Source organism: Podarcis bocagei (assembly GCF_964188305.1).
Source record: "Podarcis bocagei genome assembly, chromosome: 2".
NCBI lineage: Eukaryota > Metazoa > Chordata > Lepidosauria > Squamata > Lacertidae > Podarcis > Podarcis bocagei.
The window spans coordinates 9,402,543-9,426,308 of NC_138126.1; the positions used below are offsets into that span (position 1 = coordinate 9,402,543).

A 23,766-nucleotide genomic window follows, 5' to 3' on the forward strand; every position below is an offset into this window, starting at 1 on the left:
GCTCCGAAACGGTTAAGAGCAGCGGCGACAGAGCTGAGATTCCTAGAGCGGAAGAAGAAAAGGCTGTCGGGAGAATAGCAGCTTCCGCTTCCTGTCCCGCTAGGAGGGGGGAGATGCCGAATATGGCGGCGGCTGTCCTTCCTCGCGGAGGCGCTGCAGGTGGGTCATATTGTTATATATTATTACGGGGGGGGGGAGTGGGGGTGCTGCTGGAGGGAGTTGTGGGGAGGGATTAAAAAAAACCCCTGTTAGGCAAACCGTTTCAATGTAAGTTTTTTTCTGCGTCTCTTTTTTCTAGTCGTCAGTTTATCCAGATTTTCACATTTTTAAAGATCTCTTGAAAATTGTTCAGCATTTTGGTGCAGATCTCGCCTAATGCCCACGCTCTTGCAAAGGGTATTTCCCCAAATATTTACATTTCCCATAATTAATGCATTTTCTATTTAATTCCGCTAAAATAATGCATTTATAGGGCTTTCCCCCTTTGTATGGGGGTAGGACATCTTTTCCCAATGGAAGGGAGGATCTTTCTCCTGCTCTCCTCCCTGCAGGCCAACTTGGGCAGGTGGGGGACCTTCCTTGGGCTCCCCATAGGGCTTGGGGTCAAGGCAAAGCCTTAAGCATTGGGAAACCTACTTCAGGGGCTGCCCCTGGAACCTGTAATAATTTTTATCCGGCCTGATTTTATTATAATTTATTAAAATTGTATACCTCCCTGTACCCACAGGCCTTAGGGCAGTTCACAGGATAAAATCGCAATATAAAAACTCAAAAGTACATAATCAAAACATAAAATCAACCCAATAACGCCCCCCCCAAACCACACACATTTTAAAACATTTGTGTTTGAATTAAATACAGCAGTTCTGGGCAGAAGAGGTTAAAAAAGAGGAGAAACAAGCAACTTCAAGTCCACATTAAAATTACAAGCGTGGCTGAGGCCTTACTTAGACAGGCTAATAGTACTACTACTACTACTAATACCCCTGAGCACCCTCTCCCACCAGTGTCCTGCCTCGGTAATGGACTGGATGAAAGCCAACAAATTGAAGCTCAATCCAGATAAGAGTGAGGCTCAGTTAGTGGGTGCTTCCCTAGAGCAGATGGCTGGAAGGTCGTCTGCTCTTGATGGGGTTACACTTCCTCTGGAGGAGCAGGTTCATAGCTTGGGGGTAATCCTGGATCCGTTGCTCAAGGCTCAGATGGCCTGGAGTGCCTTTCATCACCTTTGGCTGGTAGCCCAGCTACACCCCTATCTGGACAAGGATAGCCTATCTACCATTGTCTATGCTCCGGGAACTTCAAGGTTAGATATAGATATGTGTTATACGTAGGGCTGCCTCTGAAGATAGTTTGGAAACTTCAGCTAGTGCAGAATTCAGCGGCCAGGTTGCTCACTGGAGTAAGGCGGGTGAGCATATTACCCCCATCCTAGTCCGACTGCACTGGCTAGCAATTAGTTTCTGGGCTCAATTCAAGGTGCTGGTTTTGACCTATAAAGCCTTACATGGCTCAGGATCACAATACTTCAAGGGCTGCTTCTTTCCATATGAACCTAGCCAGATCCTGAGGCCCTCCTTCGTGGGCCTCCTCCTCAAGTGGTCTGGAGGGTGGCAACACGAAAACAGGGCCTTCTCTGCAGTGGCTCCCTGTCTGTGGAATGCTCTCCCCAGGGAAGTTCACCTGGCGCCTTCCTTATACTCCCCATGAATCAGAGCATGCCTTGGAAACTCACTTTCCTCTCAAAGCTTCTTCTTTTTTATGTCCATGGAGCTTTCATGGCATAATACTGGAGTGGGTTGCCAGTTTCTTCTCCAGGTGGATCACATTTAGTCTAAACTCTCGGCTGACCTGTCTGTCTTAGGTGGCCCTGCATGGCATGGGTCATAGCCGAGTTATTCAAGCCCCTTCGCTATGACAAGGCAGTGATGCATGAAGGGGTATACACCTTTAGGTGCCATGCAAACATGTTCCTTTTCAACCAGGTTTTTGCTTGATATGCTTGACATCCTATAGTCTTTTTCAAACGTGGCTCTTTTTGGGGGGGTGTTATTGGGTTGGGTTTTATTCTGATTATATATGATGTGATCTTTTCTGTGAACCATGCTGAGTCCTCCGGGTGTAGGGCAGTATATAAACCCAATAAATAATAATACCATATTAATGCAATACTAATACTTTCATTATTTGTACCCCACGGATCTGACTGGGTTGCCCCAGCCACTCTAGCTGGCTTCTAACAAATATAAAAGCATAATAAAACATTTTAAACTTCCCTCTACATGGCTGCCTCCACTTGTCTTCTAAAAGTTATATAGTTGTTTGTTTCCTAGACATCTGACGGGATAGCTTTCCACAGGGTGGGCACCACTACCAAGAAGCCCCTCTACCTCGTTCCCTGTAACTTCCCTTGTCACAGTGAAGGAACTGCCACAAGGCCCTGGGACCTGGATCTTGGTGTCCTGACTGAATGATTGAGGTGAAGACATTCCTTTAGCATTTCATCAGTTTGCCTTTTTATTCCATCAGGAGTTGTTGAAGGGATGCTGGCAGAAGGGGAACAATCAGAAATGTCACCAAAAGGATCCAAAGAACAAAGGAATCTGAGGGTTCAAGATGGAGGCAGCAGGCGAGAGGGGAGACAAAAGCAGAAGCCGGCGGGTGACTTTGGTATGTTTCAGGGTGTTGAAAATCAAATTCACAGAGAGGAGAAAAAGCATGAATGCAGCGTGTGTGGAAAGAGTTTTGGTCGTCGCTCAACTCTTACTAGACATCAAAGAGTACACACAGGGGAGAAACCGTATACATGTTTAGAGTGTGGAAAGAGCTTCATTCACAGTACTGCCCTTGTCTTGCATCGAAGAACTCATACAGGAGAGAAACCATATATATGTTCCGAGTGTGGAAAGAGCTTCAGTGAACGTGGCCATCTTACTAGGCATCAAGGAACTCATACAGGGGAGAAACCATATATATGTTCCGAGTGTGGAAAGAGCTTCAGTGAACGTGGCAAGCTTACTAGGCATCAAAGAACTCATACAGGGGAGAAACCGTATAAATGCTTGGAGTGTGGAAAGAGCTACAGTCACTGTGGTGCCCTTACCGTGCATCAAAGAACTCATACAGGGGAAAAACCCTATACATGTTCTGAGTGTGGAAAGAGCTTCAGTCGATGTGGCCAGCTTACCTTGCATCAAAGATCTCATACAGGGGAGAAATCGTATACGTGTTCAGAGTGTGGAAAGAGCTTCAGTAAATGTGGCCAGCTTACCTTGCATCAAAGATCTCATACAGGGGAGAAACCGTATACATGTTTAGAGTGTGGAAGGAGCTTCCGTCGTTGTGACCAGCTTACCTCGCATCAAAGAACTCATACAGGCGAGAAACCGTATACATGTTTAGAGTGTGGAAAGAGCTTCAGTCAGATTAGCAACCTTAAGTTGCATCGAAGAACTCATACAGGGGAGAAACCGTATAAATGCTTGGAGTGTGGAAAGAGCTACAGTCACTGTGGTGCCCTTACCTTGCATCAAAGATTTCATACAGGGGAAAAACCGTATACATGTTCAGAGTGTGGAAGGAGCTTCAGTCAGAGTAGTGCACTTAAGTCGCATCAAAGAACTCATACAGGGGAGAAACCGCATACGTGTTCAGAGTGTGGAAAGAGTTTCAGTAACATTGGTGCCCTTACCTCGCATCAAAGATCTCATACAGGGGAGAAACCGTATACATGTTTGGAGTGTGGAAGGAGCTTCAGTAAGAGTAGCACCCTTAAGTCGCATCAAAGAACTCATACAGGGGAGAAACCGCATACGTGTTTGGAGTGTGGAATGAGCTTCGCTCGCAGCAATGCGCTTACTAGACATCAACAAACTCATCGAGGCAGCAAACCTTGTAAATGCTGGCAATGTGGCAAGAGCTTCAGTCGCATTGACTACCTTTCCTCACATGAAAGAATTCATAGAGGGGAGAAACAATATGCATGTTTGGAGTGTGGAAAGAGCTTCAGTCGCATTGACTACCTTTCCTCCCATCAGAGATTGCACACAGGAGAGAAACCTTATAAATGTTTGGAGTGTGGGAAGAGCTTCAGTCGTGGTAGCCAACTCAGGTTGCATCAAAGAATTCATATAGGAGAGAAACCGTATACATGTTCAGAGTGTGGAAGGAGCTTCAGGTGCAGTACCTCCCTTATGTTGCATCAACGAACTCATACAGGAGAGAAACCATATACATGTTTGGAGTGTGGAAGGAGCTTCAGTCGCAGTAGCTCCCTTAAGTCGCATCAAAGAACTCATACAGGAGAGAAACCGTATACATGTTCAGAGTGTGGAAAGAGCTTCAGTCACCATAGCGCCTTTAAGCCGCATCAAAGAACTCATACAGGAGAGAAACCGTATACATGTTCGGAGTGTGGAAGGAGCTTCAGTCACCATAGCGCCTTTAAGTTGCACCAAAGAACTCATACAGGAGAGAAACCGTATACATGTTCGGAGTGTGGAAAAAGCTTCAGTCGTAGTAGCTCCCTTAAGTCGCATCAAAGAACTCATACAGGGAGGAAATCTTAGAAATGTTTGGTGTATGGAAAGAACTTCAGTGACAGGGGCTCCCTTCCTAAACAATAAAGAACTCGTACAAGGGAAACATCTTAGAAAGGGTTGGCTGTGGGAAGATCTTTAATCATATCAAATAACTCCTACAGAGAGTAAACCAATGATCGTGTTCTGGTCCCCCCAGGACAGCCATTATTGGATTGGAAGAACTTTCTGACAGTAAGAGCTGTTTTGACAATGGAACAGTCTCCCTCGGGAGGTGGCGGGCTCTCCTTCCTTGGAGGTTTTTAAGCAGAGGTGGGATGGCCTTCTGCTATGGATGCTTTAGCCGAGATTACTTCATTGCTGGGGGTTGGACTAGATGACCCTTGGGGTCCCTTATAACTACAGTTCTGTGATTTTATTTATAGCAGAACCATCATCTGCTAGACAGCTGTTGTCACAAGCTTGGCAAATCCGGAGACATACTTGATCATCAGATAATGCTAATATTATTCACTTGGACTGTGCTGTTTGAATCCATGTACAATTCTAGGTGCCTATTTTATAGTTTTGCTTTTCATATCCTAATTTTCATCTGCTGTTATATGTAGCGTTTCCAAAGCAAGGAAGGATTGGACTCTGATTAATAAAATACACACGAGGCTTGACCAGCAAGACTTTGGGAGGGGTGCGTATAATAATTCTCTCCCCCCCCTTGGCCCAGGTTGTTTTATTCACAAAAGAACTTTTTACACAGTGTTCGTAAGAACCTATCAGATTTCCTCTGAGCATTTCAAAAAACCCCACGTGGGATAAAGTCAGATCAGTAAAGGAAGGAAGGAAGGGTAGTATTCACCATCTCTTTGTGAACTCTCTTCCTGAACTCTCTTCCTGGCCATAAAATCTATCTAAAGATTAACAAACTACATCAAAGTAACCTATTAACTTTATGACCTAGGGTGACTGGTGCAGCAACCGGCAACTGGTCTGTGTCCTAGAATGCTTATACGTGCTTGTCAGACATAGAGAAATGGCAGTAGAGAAAAATGGTGTAGATGCAGAGGCTTGTGGGATTTGATCAGAAATTATTGTCAATGAATCAAACCCAGTCAACGCAGTGCTTTCATCGCGGACACAATGGCTTGATGCATATTTTATAATTCCTCATAGTAATCCCGTCTGATCACTACAGTTATAGCTGCTATCTCTGTTTCTTATACATCATAAAATGCAACAAAAAAAATCTACGAAAATAAAATCTTTATGAATTTTTTTTAAAAACCCTCATGAGTTCCACCTACACTGGAAAAAAATAATGGGATCTGTTCACATCCCTCATGGTTAGCTTACTGCAATGCACCGTACAAAGAGATATCGTAGAAGGTTGGGCCACAGGCTGTAGCTGGTGCAGAACGCAATAGCCAGGTGGCTTGTGTGAGCAAGGTTAAAAAATGTAAAGGATACCTGGACAGTTAAGTCCAGTCAAAGGCAGCTATGGGGTTGCAGCGCTCATCTTGCTTTCAGGCTGAGGGAGCTGGCGTTTGTCCACAGACTGCTTTCTGGGTCATGTGGCCAGCAGGAATAAACCGCTTCTGGCGCAATAGAACACCGTGACAGAAACCAGAACTCACGAAAACACCGTTTGCCTTCCTGCCACAGTGGTACCTATTTACCCACTTGCGCCGGTGTGCTTTCGAACTGCTAGGTTGCCAGGAGCTGGGGCAGAGCAGCAGGAGCTCACTCCGTCGCACAGATTCGAACCGCCAACCTTGCCATCAGCAAGCCCAAGAGGCTCAGTGGTTTAGACCACAGTGCCATCCACGTCAGGCTTGTGGGAGGAAACTACTGCCAGCATAGAACAGCCTGCTAGTGGGATTGGCACTTGCTACCAATCCGCTCCTGGGCTGAGTTCAAGGAGTTTGTACTCACATGCAATTCCCTGTTCTGCTCAGTCCCAGATATACAGCAGAGATTCTCCTGCAAGTTCCAAAGATCTCCAAAGCACGCACCCAGAATGGGGCTTTTAGTGTCACTGTTTGTGTTCTGTGGAATGGCATCCCTTGGGGGGCAGGAATTGGGACCTTTTCCAGCTGGATAAATAGATTTTAATAATGGGGGTCCACTTGTTACGGTTTTAGTCTTATTTTTATTTGTTGCCTTTGTGTATATAACTGCTTTTTAAAACATTTTTTTATATAAATTGCCTTGAGATGGTGGTTTAGAAGGCAATCAATTATTTTGTAAAAATATTTTTAAAATACTTTTCACATTTATGCATTTCACTAATTTTAGAATCATTTTGACATTTCAAGGTTTGACTTCCTCCTCTTTCTGCGGTTCCTTAAATTTATTTTTAATATCTTCTGCATATCCAAATTAACTTAATTTGCTCATTTATTCATCTTCTTTAAATATATACTGGTATGAAACTGCAGGTTATTACAATAACCCTACCAATGTTTTTATCTGTTTACAATTTATCTGTAAATATTCAATAAACCATTTCCATTCTTTTATTTTAAAAAAATGTTATTTTGATTCCTTATTCTTCTGGTAAGTTTCACCATAGAAGGCAATCATATTTAAGGAAATCAATGAATCATTGTTACAAATAATGTGATAATAATTTTTACTTTTTCTACTGGCATCTGACCAGGGTTAATCCTCCTGTGGAATTTTGTTAAATGGGAAAATGGTAGATAAACAGAAGCAGAGCTATAGAAAGAGATATCCAGAAGATATACACAAATAGATAAATCTCACTGGACCAAAAGAATAAGAATTGTGATGCTGACACACAGTCGTTAAACCCGTTGAGTATCGCTGATTAATTTACTTGCATTTCTGAAAATATATTATCATCAAGCAGAGTAAAAGGGAACCTTACCGAGAGAGGACACGATCCTGCAAATCTCCTTCATAATTTGGCTGTTCAGGGCTCTCTGGTCAGGAAACAGCAGAGCCCATTCCTCTTCAGTGAAACTGAGTCCTGAGAGGGAGAGGGGGAGAAATGTTTCCTTGCAAATATCAAAATAGACTGGCCTACAAGCAAAATCCCAAAGCCTTGTTAAGGGGAGGTGAATGGGCATTACCCTCAGGATTAATATCCATTGGTACCTTGGTTCTCAAACTTAATCCATTCCGGAGGTCTGTTCCCAAACCAAAGCATTCCAAAACCAAGGCACGCTTTCCCATAGAAAGTATTGCAAAATGCATTAATCCGTCCCAGACTTCTGAAAACATCCCCTAAAACAGCAATTAAACATCAGTTGATCCATAAAATGAAAGCAATAAACAATGTACTGCAACCACACAATCATTCAATCAGTAGCTGAACTGGGTTCCACACAGTCACAAAAACAAAACAAAAGGAGCCGCAAAAACAATAATGCAAAATAAATAGCAAACACAGACAGGCCTCAGCGTAACACTCAAAAGAGAAGCGTAACACTCAAAATTGAATCAAGGCACTCAAAACAGAGCACATCCGGCTTCCCAAAAAGTTTGCAAACTGGAACACTTATTTCCGGGTTTGCGGTGTTTGGGTTCCAAGTTGTTGGAGTACCAAGGCGTTTGAGAACCAAGGTACCATTGTAGAGGCTGGAGAATTTTTTTCCCCACCTGGGAGCCTGTGTCGGGGCTGCTGATTCTTCTAGATCTGTCAACAGCCTTCGACATGGTCGATCATGAACTTCTGGACCACCGCCTTGCCAACGTGGGGATCCAGGGCACAGTCCTTCAATGGCTGCACTCGTTTCTCTCTGCTCGGGGACAGAGGGTGGCGCTTGGGGGGGAATTGTCATCGCACCACTCCTTGGTGTGTGGAGTGCCTCAGGGTGCGATCCTCTCCCCGATGCTTTTCAACATCTTTATGCGCCCCCTTGCCCAGCTTGTCCGGAGCTTTGGGCTGGGTTGCCATCAGTATGCTGATGACACCCAACTCTATCTGTTGATGGGTGGCCATCCTGACTCGGCCCCAGACACACTGACCAGATGTTTGGAAGCTGTGGCTGGATGGTTACGTGGGAGTCGGTTGAAGCTAAATCCTTCGAAGACAGAGGTCCTGTGGCTGGGACGGGACGATATGGGATTGGGGGGGCAACTCCCATCTCTTGCGGGGGCGCAATTAGTGCCAGCACTGTCCGTTAAGAGTTTGGGTGTAATCTTCGACACCTCCCTTTCCATGGCTATAACAAAGGTGGCATTTTTCCATCTCCGCCAAGCTAAGCAGTTGGCTCCTTACCTCTCTCGCCCTGACCTAGCCACTGTGATCCATGCGACGGTCACCTCCAGACTGGATTATTGTAACTCGCTCTACGTGGGTCTGCCCTTGAGACTGACTCAGAAACTCCAGCGGGTGCAGAATGCCACGGCGAGACTCCTTATGGGGTCTTCGCTGCGAGATCACATTCTTCCGGTACTATACCAGCTGCACTGGCTCCCGGTGGAGTACAGGATCAAGTTTAAGGTGCTGGTTTTAACCTTTAAAGCCCTATACGGCCTAGGACCCTCGTACCTACAGGACCGCCTCTCCTGGTATGCCCCACAGAGAAACTTACGGTCTTCAAATAAAAACATCTTGAAGGTCCCAGACCACAGAGAAGTTAGGCTGGCCTCAACTAGAGCCAGGGCTTTTTCGGCTGTGGCTCCGACCTGGTGGAACACTCTGTCACAAGAGACCAGGGCCCTGTGGGACTTGACATCTTTCCGCAGGGCCTGCAAGACAGAGCTGTTCCACCAGGCCTTTGGCCAGGGCACAGCCTGACTCCCTCCCTCGGCAATCTTCACGGAGCTCTGGCCCAATGGTGGCCAGTGGCTTGAATTTAATTAATTTTATAATGAATGATTTTAGAATGGTGTTTGTGCTGTACTTTTGTACTGTTTTATTGTTGTTAGCCGCCCTGAGCCCGGCTTCGGCTGGGGATGGCGGGATATAAATAAAATTTATTATTATTATTATTATTACCATGAGGCCTTAGGTTCCCCACTCCTGATTGAAACCTTCAAGAGTGGCGTTGACAGCCTTCCTAGTGGGTAGCAAGATAGCGGTACTGGCAGGGTCCCCGGTGCTGATTCCCTCTACCTGATTTGGTGACCCAAGGAGAGATGGCTGAGTACGAATCGTCAGCACGGTTTCATCACCTGCGAGAGACAAAGAGGTCAGGAATGTTGGAAGGTCAACAGCAGGGATCATGCAGTTTATCAGCTAAGGGTTAAATCTGGTGGTGTTTAAAGAGAGCTGGCCAAGAGGGGTGGGCGGAGCTGCTGCTTAGCAACCAAGCAGAGCGGCATGACCTTCACTGAGGAAACGTGTTCTCGGATTGGCTGGGTGGTTCTGAGGGAGCTTTCCTCTGCTATGTTTGGATGAACGTCTCCCTGCTTTTGCTCGCTGTCAGGGGTTCAGGGACAGAGGCACAGGGGAGGCAGGAGATGGAGAGTGATGGTGATGAATCGCAGGACAGCGAGGAAGAGGATGACAATGACTCAAGGCATTCCATGAGTCTTTCCAGCGAATCAGAGGATTCCCAGAAGGGGGCGCCGGTGGTCAAGGCAAGGGGAGCCCCAGGGGGGACGTGTCAGGAGCAGGGGGCCAGTGGGGGATCCCAAAGTGGCAGCTGGGCGTCTGGACCAGCCTCCCCGCCAGAGTGCAGCTCCGGCAGCAGAGAGGGAAGGGGGGTCGGAGCAAGCCACACTCCCGGAAGGGGAGGGGAGTAGTGAAGGGAGAGGTGTAACTGTCAAAAGGAAGGTTAGAGGTTGGGCGCGCGCGCCAAGTTCAAATGTGGAGGCGCGCGGAAGAACAGGGAACCCGGAGGAGGAGCCAAGTCCCAAAGCCCACAGGAGGGAGGGAGAGCAGTCTGGGGATTCCACGGCAGGGGAATCCAGGAGGGGTGAAAGCCCAGCGGGCAGGAAGACCCTGCGGAAAAGGAAAGAAAGGAAGAGGTGGAGCAGCGTAAGCTTATTAAACTGGTGCAGGGGAGGGACCGATTCAGAGGGGACTACAACGGTCTAAGGCAAAGAGACGTGGGGGCTGCACGCCTCGGTTGTGGAACCAATAATGAACTACAATAAACATCCTTGTATATAAGAAGAACTTGGCGTTGGTCTTTTGTGAGCTGACACCTGAGGCGGCCCTGACACTCGCTTTTTTCAGGAAAGTGATATCAGCTCTTTTCACAGTAGTACATGCTTGTCACGTAGACAAGAAGTTTGGGATCAGTTTAGCACAGGGGTCAGCAACCTTTTTCAGCCATGGGCCGGTCCACCGTCCCTCAGATCATGTGCTGGGCCGGACTATATTTTTTTTGGGGGGGGGTAATGAATGAATTATTATGCCCCACAAATAGCCCAGAGATGCATTTTAAATAAAAGCACACATTCTACTCATGTAGAAACACCAGGCAGGCCCCACAAATAACTCAGAGATGCATTTAAAATAAAAGGACACATTCTTCTTCTTTTTAAATTAATATTCTTGATTGATTAAAAAATTTACATGTCTGTACAAACATTATGTACTATCTCTTAGCAGGTAAAAAAAAGAACGAAAATTATATAAAATATAAAATTTATAAGGAAAGGGAAAAAAATAAAGAAGTAGGAAAGATAAGAAACAAAGAAATATTAATAATAAAAAAGGACAAAGTCCTGGAGCGTCTGAGGGCCGGACTGAGAAGGTTGCCTACCCCTGGTTTAGCAGATGGATGGCCTTATTTCATATGTCCCCTTGGGTCCTGCAACCTGAGGGACTGGCACTCCTACAAGTGCCACATCATGCTCATCCTGAACTTGCAAGGAGCCATTCTTCTGGTCGAAGGGGCCCCATCTATGCTTACTCCGAAAGGCGGTTTCTCCGTCACCTTCCTGATTGATATGCCACCACAAGGAACGTTTCCTTGGCCTCAGAGAAATCGCCTCCTGCCTCTGCAGTTTGTTCCTTTACCTGAAACAGCAATGAGGACTAGGATCAAAAATAAAATTATAAGAGGGAAAACACTTTTTGGGGAGAGTTGAGACACACTAGAAGACTTTGGGCAATTAGTGAAACGTTTTAGGGTATCTCCCCCTCATTTTACCAGCTCCTGGGAAATATCTCAGGTGAGGATGTATTTTAATTGATTGTCTGATTTTATGTTAATGTGTTATACATTTGATGTTAGCCGCTCTGAGCCTGGCTTCGGCTGGGGAGGGCGGGATATAAATAAAACATTTATTTTTATTATTATTATTATTATTATTATTATTATTATTATTATTATTATTATTATTTCAGTGAAACTGTCTCTCACCTGCTGCTCCTGAAGCTTTTTAATGTTTAATAGGTTATTGTATTTTAATATTCTGTTGGAAGCCGCCCAGAGTGGCTGGGGTATAAATTATTATTATTATTATTATTATTATTATTATTATTATTACTCGGGAGGAAGCTCCTTTCAGCCAGGCTCCTCTTTGTTTTTCTAGCTCTGTCTGCTTCCTCACCCGCCCTCTCCAAATGGGTGAAAGCAGCAAGGAGAGGGAGCCAAGCTGCCATGAGGGAAACTGGGATAAGGAGAGAGGGAGTACTGACAAGGGAGAGCAGTGAGGTCCACTGATGCCATCTAGCCTTCCCCCAACCACAAATTATACTATTATTATTATTATTATTATTATTATTATTATTATTATTATTAATTTATATACCGCTTGATTTTTATAAAAAAATATCTCAAAGCGGTTTACTGCATATTTAACATCAATAAAACAATCTAGAATCAAACATTTCTGAAGAATGTCAAATATAAAGTATACAGTCAAAGCAACATATTTAACAGGAAACTAAAATATTATCTTAAAATATTTCAAAAGAAAACATTACAAAGGAGGTCGACTACAGAATACATATTTAACACAAAGTTAACAAAACAAAAAGAACATTTCAAAAGAAAACATTGCTAAGTGAAGCCAACTATAAAATGCACATTGAAAACAGCATAGTTTACAAGCCGCTTGACTGACTGAACCCAGAGAGTACTCCTTAATGGTTCCTCAAATCCTCTATTACAGCAGTCCATTGCTGCCTCTTGTGGCAGTGAGTTCCATAGCTTAATTCCTCACTCTGAGAATGGTTTCTTTTATATATCCTGACTCTTCCACCATTCAGCTTCCTTTGACGCCCCCAAATTCTAGCGCTAGGAGAAATAAAAAGCTTTTCTCTACCTACTTTTATAATTTTATAATCGTCTCACTTCTTACTTGCTTTTTCTCTAAACTAAAAAGTTCCCAATTCCGCGACCTTTCTGCACAGCGGAGTTCCTCCATCCCCTCGATAATTTGGGCTGCCCTTTTCTGAAGGTGGAGTTGGGACCACTGGGTGCAAAGTACAACTTCGGGAAAAATCTCATTTATCCCTTTTTGGGGGGGAGGGAAGTTTCCAGCCCCGAAGAGCAGAGCAGACACTTCAACGTGGATGTGAAGTCTCTGAAAACAGAGAGGAAGGTGACCAGGGGTCAGAGAGCGGGGCTTGTCCCTCCCCAGGACTTGGAAAACATGGTTAATTGGCGGCAGCAGAGCTCCACGACTCTTGTGAGATGCACAAGCAAAATAAATGGTACATAAAGTGCTTTTAAAATGAAGAAGCACACCTTTTTATGGTCCACAATTCTTTTGTTTTGCTGTGGAGAACAACCAGACCTGGACGTCTCCTGCAAAGGCCTGACTAAGCAGGGCCTACTAATCATCATGGAAGATCTTCTCCCCAGGGACTGATTTTTTGTTTCGTTTTGTTTTTTCAAAGGAAGAACAGAAAAAGATAACAAATGCAGAATTGTTCTTTTATTGTTTATAAGGTGTGAAATATACTCGGAGTCGAGAGTGGATTTCATGCTCTTTATTCAGCTCATAGTGGTGAGGAGGAATGAATGTTCCCCCACAATATCTACTTTATATACATTATTTACACAATGGGCCCCACGTGATTGGCTAATGGATACTGTTAAACAATACTGAAGTATCAGATCTGGAAGGACGTGGTAATAGATTTGGTTAGCATGCTTAATTTTGGTATGAGAAAACAAAGGTGCATGAGGGATTCCTGAACCACATTATAAGGAAATCAATTCACCAAGTATGGGACAAATATAAGAATTTATTAGAGAACAAGACACCTTTGTGGCTTTCCCCATTAGAAACCGTATCTGTAAAAAGAGGTAAACACGAAACTGGGCAACATACAAAGATCTGTTAACAGAAGTAGAAAACAAAGGTGAAAGAATATGAGGATATAAAAGCTCTGTTAACAGGTTGGTTACAATATTGCCAAATAAATGACATATTCAGAGGTGACAAAGAGAAGGACTTTGGGAAGGAATTCTCAAAGTTCAAAAATGAATTATTAGAAAATAATGAGAAATTGTTATCAAGAATGTACAAACCACTGTTGGAATGGGAGACGAAAGATGAAGAGGTTAAAGCTGTAATGATACACTGGGCAAAAGACAGGTTAGAATATACCACTTGAATCATAGGAAAACTTGTGGAAAGAGATTTTAAAATTCACAGCATGTAGTTCATTAAAAGAAAATGATATGAAGATGTACTGATGGTATTTGACTCCAGTAAAGCTTGCTGAAATGTATAAAGATATTTCTAATTTATGCTGGAAATGTAAGGATAAGGAAGGAACTATTTTTTCATATGTGGTGGATGTGTAAAAAGGTAAAGGGCTTCTGGGAAATGATACACAATGAACTTTTAAAAATTCTTAAAATTACGTTTGTTTAAAAAAAAGAGGCTTTTTTACTAGGAGTAGTAGGAGGAAAATTGCCAAGGAAGCAAGAGACTGTTTATTTATGCGACTACAGCAGCCAGAATGCTCCTAGCCCAGATGTGGAAAGAAGGGAAGGTCCCAACGAAAGAAGAAGGGATGACTAGATGACTGGCTAAGGAATATAATTATATGCAAGGAGAATAAAGGGGGGGGAATGGAAACCAGGGAGGGGGCAAGGGGAAAAGCCATTTATTGCAAATTTGGATTGGATATCTGTGTACCAAAAGGGAAAATGTTATTTTGAAAAATGAAAATAAAAAATATATATATTTAAAAATAGTTTAGAAAACGTTTTGGGGCTCCCGCGCAGCTGATCCAGCGGGGCTTTCCGGAGGCGAGACCAGCGCCTCTCCTCGCTCTCTGCCCGGAGAAGCCCAGAGGCTCCTGCCGCTCGGCTCCGAAACGGTTAAGAGCAGCGGCGACAGAGAGCTGAGATTCCTAGAGCGGAGGGAAGAAAAGGCTGTCGGGAGAATAGCAGCTTCCGCTTCCTGTCCCGCTAGGGGGGGAGAGATGCAGAACATGGCGGTGGCTGTCCTTCCTCGCGGAGGCACTGCAGGTGGGTCATATTGTTATATATTATTACGGGGGGGGGTGGAGTGGGGGTGCTGCTGGAGGGAGTTGTGGGGAGTGATTTTTTTTTTTTAAAAAAACCCTGTTAGGCAAACCGTTTCAATGTAAGTTTTTTTCTTTGTCTCTTTTTTCTAGTCAGTTTATCCAGATTTTCACATTTTTAAAGATCTCTTGAAAATTGGTTAGCATTTTGGTGCAGATCTCGCCTAATGCTCACGCTTTTGCAAAGGGTATTTCCCCAAATATTTACATTTGCCATAATTAATGCATTCTGTATATAATTCCGCTAAAGTAATGCATTTATAGGGCTTTCCCCCTTTGTATGGGGGTGTGAAATCTTTTTCCAATGGAAGGGAGGATCTTTCTCCTGCTCTCCTCCCTGCAGGCCAACTTGGGCAGGTGGGGGACCTTCCTTGGGCTCCCCATAGGGCTTGGGGTCAAGGCAAACCCTTAAGCATTGGAAAACCTTCTTCAGGGGCTCCCCCTGGAACTTGTAATCATTTTTATCTGGCCTGATTTTACTATAATTTATTAAAATTGTATACCTCCCTATACCCACAGGCCTTAGGGCAGTTCACAGGATAAAATCTCAATATAAAAACTCATAATCAAAACATAAACAAAATCAACCCAATAACGCCCCCCAAAAGAACCACACACATTTTAAAACATTTGTGTTTGAATTAAATACAGCAGTTCTGGGCAGAAGAGGTTAAAAAAGAGGAGAAACAAGCAACTTCAAGTCCACATTAAAATTACAAGCGTGGCTGAGGCCTTACTTAGACAGGCTAATACTATTACTATTACTACTCCCAACACCCCTGAGCACCCTCTCCCGCCAGTGTCTTGCCTCAGTAATGGACTGAATGAGAGCCAACAAATTGAAGCTCACTCCAGATAAGGCTGTTAGTGGGTGGTTCCCTAGAGCAGATGGCTGGAAGGTCGCCTGCTCTTGAAGGGGTTACACTTCCTCTGGAGGAGCAGGTTCGTAGCTTGGGGGTAATCCTGGATCCGTTGCTCGAGGCTCAGATGGCCTGGAGTGCCTTTCATCACCTTTGGATGGTAGCCCAGCTACACCCCTATCTGGACAAGGATAGCCTATCTACAATTGTCTATGCTTCGGGAACTTCAAGGTTAGATATAGATATGTGTTATACGTAGGGCTGCCTCTGAAGATAGTTTGGAAACTTCAGCTAGTGCAGAATTCAGCGGCCAGGTTGCTCACTGGAGTAAGACGGTTTGAGCATATTACCCCCATCCTGGTCCGACTGCACTGGCTAGCAATTAGTTTCCGGGCTCAATTTAAGGTGCTTGTTTTGACTTATAAAGCCTTACATGGCTCAGGATCACAATACTTCAAGGGCTGCTTCTTTCCATATGAACCTAGCCAGATCCTGAGGTCCTCCTTCGTGGGCCTCCTCCTCAAGTGGTCTGGAGGGTGGCAACACGAGAACAGGGCCTTCTCTGCAGTGGCTCCCTGTCTGTGGAATGCTCTCCCCAGGGAAGTTCACCTGGCGCCTTCCTTATACTCCCCATGAATCAGAGCATGCCTTGGAAACTCACTTTCCTCTCAAAGCTTCTCCTTTTTTATGTCCATGGAGCTTTCATGGCATAATACTGGAGTGGGTTGCCAGTTTCTTCTCCAGGTGGATCACATTTAGTCTAAACTCTCGGCTGACCTGTCTGTCTTAGGTGGCCCTGCATGGCATGGGTCATAGCCGAGTTATTCAAGCCCCTTCGCTATGACAAGGCAGTGATGCATGAAGGGGTATACACCTTTAGGTGCCATGCAAACATGTTCCTTTTCAACCAGGTTTTTGCTTGATATGCTTGACATCCTATAGTCTTTTTCAAACGTGGCTCTTTTTGGGGGGGTGTTATTGGGTTGGGTTTTATTCTGATTATATATGATGTGATCTTTTCTGTGAACCATGCTGAGTCCTCCGGGTGTAGGGCAGTATATAAACCCAATAAATAATAATAATACCATATTAATGCAATACTAATACTTTCATTATTTGTACCCCACGGATCTGACTGGGTTGCCCCAGCCACTCTAGCTGGCTTCTAACAAATATAAAAGCATAATAAAACATTTTAAACTTCCCTCTACATGGCTGCCTCCAGTTGTCTTCTAAAAGTTATATAGTTGTTTGTTTCCTAGACATCTGACGGGATAGCTTTCCACAGGGTGGGCACCACTACCAGGAAGCCCCTCTACCTCGTTCCCTGTAAGTTCCCTTCTCACAGTGAGGGAACTGCCACAAGGCCCTGGGACCTGGATCTTGGTGTCCTGACTGAATGATTGGGGTGAAGACGCTCCTTTAGCATTTCATCAGTTTGCCTTTTTATTCCATCAGGAGTTGTTGAAGGGATGCTGGCAGAAGGGGAACAATCAGAAATGTCACCAAAAGGATCCAAAGAACAAAGGAATCTGAGGGTTCAAGATGGAGGTAGCAGGCGAGAGGGGAGACAAAAGCAGAAGCCGGCGGGTGACTTTGGTATGTTTCAGGGTGTTGAAAATCAAATTCACAGAGAGGAGAAAAAGCATGAATGCAGCGTGTGTGGAAAGAGTTTTGGTCGTCGCTCAACTCTTACTAGACATCAAAGAGTACACACAGGGGAGAAACCGTATACATGTTTAGAGTGTGGAAAGAGCTTCATTCACAGTACTGCCCTTGTCTTGCATCGAAGAACTCATACAGGAGAGAAACCATATATATGTTCCGAGTGTGGAAAGAGCTTCAGTGAACGTGGCCATCTTACTAGGCATCAAAGAACTCATACAGGGGAGAAACCATATATATGTTCCGAGTGTGGAAAGAGCTTCAGTGAACGTGGCAAGCTTACTAGGCATCAAAGAACTCATACAGGGGAGAAACCGTATAAATGCTTGGAGTGTGGAAAGAGCTACAGTCACTGTGGTGCCCTTACCGTGCATCAAAGAACTCATACAGGGGAAAAACCCTATACATGTTCTGAGTGTGGAAAGAGCTTCAGTCGATGTGGCCAGCTTACCTTGCATCAAAGATCTCATACAGGGGAGAAATCGTATACGTGTTCAGAGTGTGGAAAGAGCTTCAGTAAATGTGGCCAGCTTACCTTGCATCAAAGATCTCATACAGGGGAGAAACCGTATACATGTTTAGAGTGTGGAAGGAGCTTCCGTCGTTGTGACCAGCTTACCTCGCATCAAAGAACTCATACAGGGGAGAAACCGTATACATGTTTAGAGTGTGGAAAGAGCTTCAGTCAGATTAGCAACCTTAAGTTGCATCGAAGAACTCATACAGGGGAGAAACCGTATAAATGCTTGGAGTGTGGAAAGAGCTACAGTCACTGTGGTGCCCTTACCTTGCATCAAAGATTTCATACAGGGGAAAAACCGTATACATGTTCAGAGTGTGGAAGGAGCTTCAGTCAGAGTAGCGCACTTAAGTCGCATCAAAGAACTCATACAGGGGAGAAACCGCATACGTGTTCAGAGTGTGGAAAGAGTTTCAGTAACATTGGTGCCCTTACCTTGCATCAAAGATCTCATACAGGGGAGAAACCGTATACATGTTTGGAGTGTGGAAGGAGCTTCAGTAAGAGTAGCACCCTTAAGTCGCATCAAAGAACTCATACAGGGGAGAAACCGCATACGTGTTTGGAGTGTGGAATGAGCTTCGCTCGCAGCAATGCGCTTACTAGACATCAACAAACTCATCGAGGCAGCAAACCTTGTAAATGCTGGCAATGTGGCAAGAGCTTCAGTCGCATTGACTACCTTTTCTCACATGAAAGAATTCATAGAGGGGAGAAACAATATGCATGTTTGGAGTGTGGAAAGAGCTTCAGTCGCATTGACTACCTTTCCTCCCATCAGAGATTGCACACAGGAGAGAAACCTTATAAATGTTTGGAGTGTGGGAAGAGCTTCAGTCGTGGTAGCCAACTCAGGTTGCATCAAAGAATTCATACAGGAGAGAAACCGTATACATGTTCAGAGTGTGGAAGGAGCTTCAGGTGCAGTACCTCCCTTATGTTGCATCAACGAACTCATACAGGAGAGAAACCATATACATGTTTGGAGTGTGGAAGGAGCTTCAGTCGCAGTAGCTCCCTTAAGTCGCATCAAAGAACTCATACAGGAGAGAAACCGTATACATGTTCAGAGTGTGGAAAGAGCTTCAGTCACCATAGCGCCTTTAAGCCGCATCAAAGAACTCATACAGGAGAGAAACCGTATACATGTTCGGAGTGTGGAAGGAGCTTCAGTCACCATAGCGCCTTTAAGTTGCACCAAAGAACTCATACAGGAGAGAAACCGTATACATGTTCGGAGTGTGGAAAAAGCTTCAGTCGTAGTAGCTCCCTTAAGTCGCATCAAAGAACTCATACAGGGAGGAAATCTTAGAAATGTTTGGTGTATGGAAAGAACTTCAGTGACAGGGGCTCCCTTCCTAAACAATAAAGAACTCGTACAAGGGAAACATCTTAGAAAGGGTTGGCTGTGGGAAGATCTTTAATCATATCAAATAACTCCTACAGAGAGTAAACCAATGATCGTGTTCTGGTCCCCCCAGGACAGCCATTATTGGATTGGAAGAACTTTCTGACAGTAAGAGCTGTTTTGACAATGGAACAGTCTCCCTCGGGAGGTGGCAGGCTCTCCTTCCTTGGAGGTTTTTAAGCAGAGGTGGGATGGCCTTCTGCTATGGATGCTTTAGCCGAGATTACTTCATTGCTGGGGGTTGGACTAGATGACCCTTGGGGTCCTTTATAACTACAGTTCTGTGATTTTATTTATAGCAGAACCATTATCTGCTAGACAGCTGTTGTCACAAGCTTGGCAAATCCGGAGATATACTTGATCATCAGATAATGCTAATATTATTCACTTGGACTGTGCTGTTTGAATCCATGTACAATTCTTGGTGCCTATTCTATAGTTTTGCTTTTCATATCCTAATTTTCATCTGCTGTTATATGTAGCGTTTCCAAAGCAAGGAAGGATTGGACTCTGATTAATAAAATACACACGAGGCTTGACCAGCAAGACTTTGGGAGGGGTGCATATAATAATTCTCCCCCCCCCTTGGCCCAGGTTGTTTTATTCACAAAAGAACTTTTTACACAGTGTTCGTAAGAACCTATCAGATTTCCTCTGAGCATTTCAAAAAACCCCACGTGGGATAAAGTCAGATCAGTAAAGGAAGGAAGGAAGGGTAGTATTCACCATCTCTTTGTGAACTCTCTTCCTGAACTCTCTTCCTGGCCATAAAATCTATCTAAAGATTAACAAACTACATCAAAGTAACCTATTAACTTTATGACCTAGGGTGACTGGTGCAGCAACTGGTCTGTGTCCTAGAATGCTTATACGTGCTTGTCAGACATAGAGAAATGGGCTGTAGAGAAAAATGGCGTGGATGTAGAGGCTTGTGGGATTTGATCAGAAATTATTGTCAATGAATCAAACCCAGTCAACGCAGTGCTTTCATCGCGGACACAATGGCTTGATGCATATTTTATAATTCCTCATAGTAATCCCGTCTGATCACTACAGTTATAGCTGCTATCTCTGTTTCTTATACATCATAAAATGCAACAAAAAAAATCTACGAAAATAAAATCTTTATGATTTTTTTTTAAAAACCCTCATGAGTCCCACCTACACTGGAAAAAAATAATGGGATCTGTTCACATCCCTCATGGTTAGCTTACTGCAATGCACCATACAAAGAGATATCGTAGAAGGTTGGGCCACAGGCTGTAGCTGGTGCAGAACGCAATAGCCAGGGGGCTTGTGTGAGCAAGGTAAAAAAGGTAAAGGATCCCTGAACAGTTAAGTCCAGTCAAAGGCAGCTATGGGGTTGCAGCGCTCATCTTGCTTTCAGGCTGAGGGAGCTGGCGTTTGTCCACAGACTGCTTTCTGGGTCATGTGGCCAGCAGGAATAAACCGCTTCTGGCGCAATAGAACACCGTGACAGAAACCAGAACTCACGAAAACACCGTTTGCCTTCCTGCCACAGTGGTACCTATTTACCTAATTGCACTGGCGTGCTTTCGAACTGCTAGGTTGCCAGGAGCTGGGGCAGAGCAGCAGGAGCTCACTCCGTTGCACAGATTTGAACCGCCAACCTTGCCATCAGCAAGCCTAAGAGGCTCAGCGGTTAGGACCACAGTACCATCCACCTCAGGCTTGTGGGAGGAAACTACTGCCAGCATAGAACAGCCTGCTAGTGGGATTTGCAGTTGCTACCAATCCGCTCCTGGGCTGAGTTCAAGGAGTTTGTACTCACATGCAATTCCCTGTTCTGCTCAGTCCCAGATATACAGCAGAGATTCTCCTGCAAGTTCCAAAGATCTCCAAAGCACACACCCAGAATGGGGCTTTTAGTGTCACTGTTTGTGTTCTGTGGAATGGCATCCCTTGGGGGGGCAGGAATTGGGACCTTTTCCAGCTGGATAAATAGATTTTAATATTGGGTGTCCACTTGTTACAGTTTTAGTCTTATTTTTATTTGTTGCCTTTGTGTATATAACTGCTTTTTAAAACATTTTTTATATAAATTGCCTTGAGACGGTGGTTTAGAAGGCAATCAATTATTTTGTAAAAATATTTTAAAAATCCTTTTGACATTTATGCATTTCACTAATTTTACAATCATTTTGACATTTCAAGGTTTGACTTCCTTCCTCCTCTTTCTGCGGTTCCTTAAATTTATTTTTAATATCTTCTGCATATCCAAATTAACCTAATTTGCTCATTTATTAATCTTCTTTAAATATATACTGGTATGAAACTGCAGGTTATTACTATAATCCTACCAATGTTTTTATCTGTTTACAATTTATCTGTAAATATTCAATAAATTTCCATTCTTTTATTTTTAAAAAATGTTATCTTGATTTCTTATTCTTTTGGTAAGTTTCACCATAGAAGGCAATCATATTTAAGGAAATCAATAAATCATTGTTACAAATAATGTGATAATAATTTTTACTTTTTCTACTGGCATCTGACCAGGGTTAATCCTCCTGTGGATTTTTGTTAAATGGGAAAACGGTAGATAAACAGAAGCAGAGCTATAGAAAGAGATACACAGAAGATATACACAAATAGATAAATCTGGCTGGACCAAAAGAATAAGAATTGTGATGCTGACACACAGTCGTTAAACCCGTTGAGTATTGCCAGTTAATTTACTTGCATTTCTGAAAATATATTATCATCAAGCAGAGTAAAAGGGAACCTTACCGAGACACGATCCTGCAAATCTCATTCATAATTTGGCTGTTCAGGGCTCTCTGGTCAGGACCCAGCAGAGCCCATTCCTCTTCAGTGAAACTGAGGCCTGAGGGGGGGTGGAATGCTTCCTTGCAAATATCAAAATAGACCGGCCTACAAGCAAAATCCCAAAGCCTTGTTAAGGGGAGGGGAATGGGCATTACCCTCAGGATTAATATACATTGGTACCTTGGTTCTCAAACTTAATCCATTCCGGAGGTCTGTTCCCAAACCAAAGCATTCCAAAACCAAGGCACGCTTTCCCATAGAAAGTAATGCAAAATGGATTAATCCGTCCCAGACTTCTGAAAACAACCCCTAAAACAGCAATTAAACATCAATTGATCCATAAAATGAAAGCAATAAACAATGTACTGCAGTCACACAATCAATCAATCAGTAGCTGAACAGGGTTCCACACAGTCACAAAAACAAAACAAAAAGAGCCGCAAAAACAAAAATGCAAAATAAATAGGAAAAACAGACAGACCTCAGCGTATCACTCAAAACGCAAGTGTGGCAACACTCAAAACGAAGCATGTTCAGCTTCCGGAAAAAGTTTGCAAACCGGAACACTTACTTCCGGGTTTGCGGTGTTTGGGTTCCAAGTTGTTGGAGTACCAAGGCGTTTGAGAACCAAGGTACCACTGTAAACAAATTTTACAAGGACAGGAAGACACACCATGGGCAGAATAATTGCCACACACAGGAAGAAGAAGGATACAGTCTGAGTGCTTCACTTGTAATTTTACAAATCATTTGCCTTATGAGGAACGGCTAAGGGAGCTGGGCATGTTTAGCCTGGAGAAGAGGAGGTTAAGGGGTGATATGATAGCCATGTTCAAATATATAAAAGGATGTCACATAGAGGAGGGAGAAAGCTTGTTTTCTGCTGCTCCAGAGAAGCGGACACGGAGCAATGGATCCAAACTACAAGAAAGAAGATTCCACCTAAACATTAGGAAGAACTTCCTGACAGTAAGAGCTGTTCAACAGTGGAATTTGCTGCCAAGGAGTGTGGTAGAGTCTCCTGCTTTGGAGGTCTTTAAGCAGAGGCTTGACAACCATATGTCAGGAGTGCTCTGATGGTGTTTCCTGCTTGGCAGGGGGTTGGACTCGATGGCCCTTGTGGTCTATTCCAACTCTATGATTCTATGATTTAATGTGTCAACGCAAATACAAGTTATTAATATTGCAGTTGTATAAGGGATTGTTATTTTGACCGGAACGTAACTGAAATTAATAAGATTTTGGAACGCAGAAATAAAGAAAACCACCAAACCATTTGAATAATTGGTATTAGTTATTGTATTATAATTTGGCATTGTTATAATGAGGCTATTATTGGACTCCAACATGAATTTGACGAAATGCCGGGAAGACAGGAGTTCCTGGCGTGCTCTGGTCCATGGGGTCACGAAGAGTCGGACTCGCCTAAACAACAATTATTGGACTGTAATCGAAAACTAAGAAAAATTATTATATATAAAAAACACGTAATATAACATTGCACATTTTTTTTTTAAAAAAAACCTTCACAGGGCTACTTTCTTCTAAAGCCTTCTAAAGGTTATTCCACCGAT

The 23,766-nt window shown here is 43.8% G+C and overlaps 2 protein-coding genes across 3 annotated transcripts in view; both read left to right on the forward strand.

Moving 5' to 3' along the window:
• LOC308580528 (uncharacterized protein) overlaps positions 1 to 23,766 on the forward strand; it is a 95,219-nt gene that overhangs the window by 31,488 nt on the left and 39,965 nt on the right. The window contains exon 2 of one of the 2 annotated variants that reach the window (XR_014004829.1): positions 2,530 to 5,988. Coding sequence is in view for 1 of the 2 variants with exons in the window: in XM_081182310.1 (XP_081038436.1) it covers positions 2,530 to 4,568 (2,039 nt within the window). In the remaining variant the exon portion in view is untranslated. Of the gene's footprint in view, positions 1 to 2,529; positions 7,063 to 23,766 lie in introns of those variants that run through there. The other variant, XM_081182310.1, reaches the window with a different exon arrangement.
• Positions 115 to 19,948, forward strand: LOC308580532 (uncharacterized protein). The gene is made up of 2 exons (XM_081182315.1): positions 115 to 159; positions 17,268 to 19,948. The coding sequence occupies exons 1-2, from the start codon at positions 123 to 125 to the stop codon at positions 19,304 to 19,306; spliced, it is 2,076 nt and encodes a 691-aa protein (XP_081038441.1). The 5' UTR covers positions 115 to 122; the 3' UTR covers positions 19,307 to 19,948.